The 6,559-nt window shown below is 52.1% G+C and overlaps 1 protein-coding gene and 2 non-coding genes across 3 annotated transcripts; all 3 read left to right on the forward strand.

Moving 5' to 3' along the window:
• The first annotated feature begins 987 nt into the window (after positions 1–987).
• Positions 988–4,947, forward strand: RPS3 (ribosomal protein S3). Its single transcript, XM_041460402.1, has 6 exons — positions 988–1,123; positions 1,231–1,324; positions 2,055–2,149; positions 2,691–2,878; positions 4,040–4,236; positions 4,879–4,947. The coding sequence occupies exons 4-5, from the start codon at positions 2,719–2,721 to the stop codon at positions 4,231–4,233; spliced, it is 354 nt and encodes a 117-aa protein (XP_041316336.1). The 5' UTR covers positions 988–1,123; positions 1,231–1,324; positions 2,055–2,149; positions 2,691–2,718; the 3' UTR covers positions 4,234–4,236; positions 4,879–4,947.
• On the forward strand, positions 2,428–2,574 carry LOC121349730. The gene has a single exon (XR_005954594.1). It is a non-coding gene; the product is annotated as a small nucleolar RNA SNORD15 (small nucleolar RNA).
• LOC121349729 lies at positions 3,575–3,722 on the forward strand. Its single transcript, XR_005954593.1, has one exon. It is a non-coding gene; the product is annotated as a small nucleolar RNA SNORD15 (small nucleolar RNA).
• Positions 4,948–6,559: the final 1,612 nt, after the last annotated feature.

The raw sequence follows: 6,559 nt of genomic DNA on the forward strand, positions 1-6,559 counted from the left end.
ATTCCTGGATAACAGCAGAGCGCCCTCTGACAGCAACGCCTGGGCAGAGCAGGTCTCCAGGCGTAAGCCCGGGGTGAATTATCATTTATCTGTTTTATTCCACACACTGCTGACTCCCGTGTCCCCTTAACGCTGTTCCGGGGCGTACGCATGGCTCAGGCCTCGCCAACATGGCGGCGTGGCAAAGACTACATCTCCCATCGTGCCCCGCTCTCCCCCCGCCGTGCCAGCGGCGAGCCAATGGGACGCGGCGGAGGGCGGATATAGCGCCGCCCGCGGGGCCCGCTCCCGGCGGGCGGCGGCGGCGGATGGGGGAGGATGGCGGCGGATGCGGCGCGGGGCCCGGCGGGGAACATGGCGGCGGGATGGAGCGGGCGCTTCCCCGTGGCCGCGCGCGGAGGTGCGGAGCGGCGCCGGGAGCCGGGAATTGCTGGGATTTCGCTTTGCTTTCCAGGGGGAAGGGTTTGCGGCCGGCGGCTGCCCCGGGGGGCGCCGGACGCTGCCTGTCCTGGGAAGAGAGGGAGGTTTGGGCTGTCAGGAGTCCCGGCAGAGCTTCCCGTGGGGCTGGGGAAGGGATGCGACCCCACTCATTATTTCCCTTACATTGCTCCTGAATTGCAGCAGAGGGCTGTGATCCCAGCGCGAGCAGTGGCCGTGGGTCAGGCGGTGCTTGGTGTGGGCTCGTGCTAGGAGTGGATTATTCCTGAGAAACTCAGGGAAGGGGGTTCCATTTTTCCCCACTGCTGCGCCCTGAGGTGAACAGAGCGCGGTGCTGGTAAAGTCGAGGTTGTGGGTTCAGTTCCTGGGCTGTTCCTGTAAAAGTTGGACTTGGTGTTCCTTATGGGTCCCTTCCAACGGAGAGTTTTCTCGGATTTCTCTCAGAGGAAGGGAGAGTTGTCAGGAGAGACTGTCAGGCTGCAGGAGGAGTTCAGGTGAATTGCACTCAGGTTTAGAATGTGACAAGACCTTGACTTTGTCCGTTTGTGTTTTAGTTTGTCGCTGATGGCATCTTCAAAGCAGAGCTGAACGAGTTCCTGACTCGGGAGCTGGCTGAGGATGGATACTCCGGAGTGGAAGTCCGGGTCACTCCCACCAGGACTGAGATTATCATCCTTGCCACCAGGTAACTCAGCCTTCCTGAGCTGGGATGCTCTGAAAGCCCTCTGGGGTGGCTCCACTCTCACTCCTGGGGATACTTTTCTCACTTGTCCTGTAACTGTTTTCCCTCAGAACTCAGAATGTCCTGGGAGAGAAGGGACGCCGGATCCGGGAGCTGACGGCTGTGGTGCAGAAGAGGTTTGGGTTCCCCGAGGGAAGCGTGGAGGTAAAACTGCCTCAGGAACTGGGTGGTGCAGATGGATTTATGGTGGCAGCTGAAAGGTGGTTTCAGGATAACTTGGGTCATGTGTTACTTGGCCTCAGAAATGGTCCTGCACTGAAATACTAAATGAATTACAAAGAAACTGCTCTGCTGCAGAAGGATCTTTGAGAAACAGAAGTTTTCACACCATTTGTTTTTGATCCTTCATGTTAGGGGTGTTTTCCCAGGGGAAGGTTGGACTAGGGTCCTTTAAAGGGTCCATGCAACCCAAAGGATTCTGCAGTTCTATTCCATGAAATCTTGCTCTGAACCAAATCAGGGAGGGAGAGGGAATGTGTGTGTTGGGGTGGTGCTCATTTATTCCAGCTTGGCTGGTGCTGCTGGATCATGTTAGATAGGGAAAGAAATGTAGGATAAAGCTGCTGCCTGTAAGTGTGGAAGGATTAACTGGACTGAATGTAGGGAGAAGAGTAGAATGAAACTCCTATGTTATGCTAAAATAAAAATGAAATTTACTGTGAGGGTGGTGAGGAACTGCCACAGGGTGCCCAGAGGAGCTGTCCCTGGATCCCTGGAATTGTTCAAGGCCAGGCTGGAGCAGCCTGGTCCAGTGGAGAGATCCCTGCTGATGGCAGGGGTGGAAGTGGATGAACCTTCCGAGCTGCAGCACGCTGTGGCTCTGTGATGGCTCGGAACAGAGCCCCGTGTGAGCCCTGTGTTCTCTCTGGTGCAGCTCTACGCCGAGAAGGTGGCCACGAGGGGTCTGTGTGCCATCGCCCAGGCCGAGTCCCTGCGCTACAAGCTCCTGGGAGGGCTGGCTGTGCGCAGGTGAGTACAGCAGCTGCCCCTGGGGGAGGCGTGGGACTCCAGTACCATGCCCAAAAAACAGCTCCTCTGCAGTTTGAGGGTTTAACCTGGTAATGCTGCGCTGAAACTTCAGCTCACAGTTACTTCTGGAGCATTGAGTCTGTCTGGTTGCAGGTTGTCTGTGGGGCGTAAAGCTGGATGTGTTCCTTTGGGAATAAGTGTTGGAGGAGTGAGGCAAACAGCATTGGAGGCCTTGTGGCTGTGCCGTGGCTCAGGTGGCAGTGGCCCTGCTCTCATCCCCTCGGTGATGAGACGATGACGAGTCAGAAGCGGGTGGCTCTGGTGGCGGTGCCTCCGCCGTGTCACGTTCTGTGGCGCTGCGTGAGGTCCTCCAGCAGCAGCCTCCCGTCACCAGTGAATGATCTAGAGGCATTTGTCTGAGAAGGGATGGGAGCTGCACTGCTGACACATGAAACTGAGGTTGGAATAGTGCTAAAATTCCTCCAGGGAGCCCCGTGGGTCTGGCAGAGGGGCTCATGGCTTGGCTGTCCTCTCCCTGCAGAGCCTGCTACGGCGTCCTCCGCTTCATCATGGAGAGCGGGGCCAAGGGCTGTGAGGTCGTTGTGTCCGGCAAACTGCGAGGTCAGCGGGCCAAGTCCATGAAGTTTGTGGATGGCTTGATGATCCACAGTGGGGACCCGGTGAATTACTACGTGGACACAGCCGTGCGTCACGTCCTACTCCGGCAGGGTGAGTGCCTGGCGTGCAGAGCCCTCTGCAGCTTTGTCAGCTTCCTTCTCTAGAGCTGCAAAAATCTCAGCTCCTGGCATCCCGTTCCTGCAGGCTGGAGATTTCCCACTGGCAGGACTGGCATCCTTGGGTTGAAACTCACATGGTTTTGATGCACTTCTGATTTCACAGAATAGTTCAGTTGCTGCTGTGGATGGTTCAGACTCTGAAAATCCTGTTTGCTTGGGCTTTTGCAACTGAGCTCTCACTGTGGGATTTGAACATTAAATCCAAAGTAGAAATCACTTGGGAATGGGAAGCCAAGGGGCCTTGAGCAGCCAGTGTGATTGTACCAGGTCATCCACTTCTCTGCTGATGGGGTTTGAATGTTTCCAGTTAGAAATGTGGCTGTAGATTTTCCAGATGCTCTCACTTCTGTCCTGGGGCCTTTGAGGCTGGTGGTAACTTCCAGAAGTGCCTGTTGCCTGGCTTCAAGAGCCCTTGGCATTTGGGATTCTGGTTTTCCTGGCTCCTCAGGATGGGCAGAGAGAACAGGGGTGCTACAGGTGTCAGTCAGTCTTCCCAGCTAAACCTGCTTCCACTTGTTCTCCCTCCTGGTGAAACACAAATGATCTGTGTGTCTTGGCTGGCTTTGTGTTAATCAGTTGCAGAGCTCCTGGTGCAGGGATGCCAGCCCAGGGCTGTTCTCCACCTTCCCTTCGGTGATGATACGATGACGAGTCAGAAGGGACATCCTTGTGTCATTGCAGCCTGCTCTGTGCCACGTTCTGTGGTGCTGTGCTAAGGCTGCCTTGGCCAGGGTGTCCTGCTCATTGGATGATTTAGAGGCATTTGTCTGAGAAGGGATGTTAAAAAAAAAAGTGGAATTTCATGGAAAAATGAGCTGAGGAAGAGGACAGGGTTTAAAACCAGGCTTAGAATGAGTTGAGGGTAGAACTGCAGTCAGCCAAGGCAGTGAGTTGAACAACTTTGAATATCCAACTTTAAGTTGCCTAAATTTACAACAGTGATAAAAAGTCACAGTAATTAGATTTTTAAGCTGTAGCATGTGTGTGTTACAATGTTGTCAGCAGATCTTCAATGTGTAGAGAGATATTTTGTAACCCTGGTGCCCATCTCTTGATCTATTTTGTGTCTCCCTTGTCCTGTCACTCTCTGCAGGAGTACTGGGAATCAAAGTAAAGATTATGTTGCCTTGGGACCCCAGTGGAAAGATTGGCCCCAAAAAGCCTCTGCCAGACCACGTCAGCATCGTGGAACCCAAAGAGGAGATTTTGCCCACCACCCCCATTTCAGAGCAGAAAGGTGGCAAACCAGAGCAGCCAGCCATGCCTCAGCCAGTGCCCACTGCCTGAGGGGTAAGTGCCTGGGGGCCGTGGGGGGAGGTGTGCTGAGGATCCATGTGGAAACTGTTTCAGGCCACCAAAAACACAAAGCTGGGATTTTGGGAAGTCAGGCTGCTGTGTTGTGCCCAGCACAGTGACCAGAGTTGGGTTTGAGCATTGCACTGGCCAAAGGGGACAGGGTTCAAGCTCAGAACACTCCTCTGGAGAGGAGATGGTGGATCTGTCCACGTGCCTTGTTCCGTGTTGTGTTATACAGCATGGATTTGGAGGCCTTGCATTATTACCGCTGGAGAGACTTGGGTTGGGTGCCTTGGTTGTGTTGATGTTGTACCAGTGTGCAGCTGGCAGCACAGAGAATGTATTCCTCATATATCCATCCTGTCCTGCCCCAGGATCCAGTCTGGGAGAGTCTTAGAAGCCACGTGAGAACAGTTTGTAGGCTGCTTTTATAAGGAAGTTGTCACAGTTTGAAGTCTTACCAAGGAGTCTGGCAAGATCTGCCTCAATGGGAAAAATGGGGATCATTGGCCAAAATGCAGGAAATGAGAAATGCAGTTCATTGGAAAGCTTGGTTTGTTCTTTCTTTGGGATAGGATGATGGCTGTGGAAAAGAGTTTGCCCCCAGCTCACTGAGTGTTTTGTTTCTCGTTGTAGGGTTTGTAACATCTGCAACCAGAAGCTTGTCTGTCCTGAAAACATCTCTTAATAAAATCACAAAAGGCAGTGTTTGTGAAGGTGCTTTTTCTTTTTTTTTTTTTTTTTTTTTTTTTTCCCTCAAGATGTACTCCTGGAAGACCTTGCTCCCACCTTTGGTGTGGAAGGAATTCTGTTGCTGTGTTCCCCTTCTGGAGTGACCTTCACCAGATCCTGATCCAAACAAAGTGGGAATAAAGCACTGATACCTGTGATAGATAGAGCTGGAGCAGCAATCCCGTTTAGAGAGTCACGAGTAACACACACTCCATGGAGTACTGGTGGCTGTTCCCTCCATCCCAGTCCCTTATCCAGTGCTTCCAGAAGGGGGAGCTTTTCTGGCAGTATCCAGGCCACTGCAGCTCCTGTTAGGGTCAGGTACCTTTGGGTGTGGATTTGTGAGGTGAGAGCAAAAGTGGCACTCAGGATTTCAAACCTTCTGTCCTGACCTGCAAGGTGGGAGTATCTGGTGGAAGTGGTGCAGGAATGGGAAGAGACAGGCACATCATTAGGAGATAATACATGTGCAGGATCAAGGAGTTTAGATTTTCAGGAATTCAAAGCCTGTTTGTTGCATGCAAGCTTTGTTGTTTAGGACTAGCTTTCACATCCACATTTCTGTTTTTAGGAGGTTGCTCTGCAGGAATTAGGCTGGCAACTTAGAAACTGGAATTTCAAACTGGTCTGTAGGGAGCCTTGGCCTTGCTGTTCCCAGCTTCTCTGGCACACCTGGGAGTCTGGTTGAGTTTCAGAAACAAGATGTGCCTTCTTAGAGTGTCAGTGATTTCAGGTTTCTGTGTGCACCATTCAGTGCAAAGATTTAAATAGTTAATAGAAATATTAGACTAATACCAATATTAATTTTTATATGAATTTGAATGTGGAAATGATCTGAAAATATAAAATATGACAATGCAGCTCTGCCAGATCGTAGGAGCAGGAAATGTGTGAAAGTGGAAGATCTGAAGCAATAAAAGTCACACCTGGTTTTGTATGTTGTCTCTAAATTCTTAAAGACACTGGTAAATGGTGATGGTTAGAAATCTCTCTTGCTGCCTCCCAGGGAGGGCTGGATTTTTGGGAGATTGTTCCACTTTTTCCTGACTGAAAGCTCTCCAGCCTTGTCCATTACCCTGTTAATTCTCCCAGTGCTGATCACTGCTGGAGTCAAGAGCTGTGCAAGTAATGAGGAAGAGAAGGCTCCAGGGAGAGCTTAGAGCCCTTGCTGGGCCTGAAGGGGCTCCAGGAGAGCTGGAGAGGGACTGGGGACAAGGGATAGAGGGACAGGACACAGGGAATGGCTCCCACTGCCAGAGGACAGGGATGGATGGGATATTGGGATGGAATTCCTGGCTGGGAGGGTGGGCAGGCCCTGGCACAGGGTGCCCAGAGCAGCTGTGGCTCCAAGTGTGAGCTGAACACCTTGTCCATGTGTCTTGGCTGGGGTTACCACCACCCTGAGCTGTTTAAAAAAGCTCCCAAAGAGGAAGGGAGCTCATTCAGTTCCCTGTGTCTTTTGGGTGCTTCCCTTGGACAAAAGCCCTGGAAGATGAGCTGGGGTTGGGATGAACTTAGGAACTCTGGAAAGCTTTTACCTTCGTTTCAATATTGCTATTCCATGGTGATGTGTTCCTGCTGTGGT

This window comes from Pyrgilauda ruficollis, unplaced genomic scaffold, assembly GCF_017590135.1.
Source record: "Pyrgilauda ruficollis isolate IOZ18807 unplaced genomic scaffold, ASM1759013v1 scaffold143, whole genome shotgun sequence".
NCBI lineage: Eukaryota > Metazoa > Chordata > Aves > Passeriformes > Passeridae > Pyrgilauda > Pyrgilauda ruficollis.

Bases quoted from the DNA above. Each gene is read 5' to 3' on its own strand.
- RPS3 (XM_041460402.1), top strand. From the start codon at position 2,719: ATGGAGAGCGGGGCCAAGGGCTGTGAGGTCGTTGTGTCCGGCAAACTG. The intron at 2,879-4,039 runs GTGAGTGCCTGG...CACTCTCTGCAG, and splicing joins TCACGTCCTACTCCGGCAGG to GAGTACTGGGAATCAAAGTA.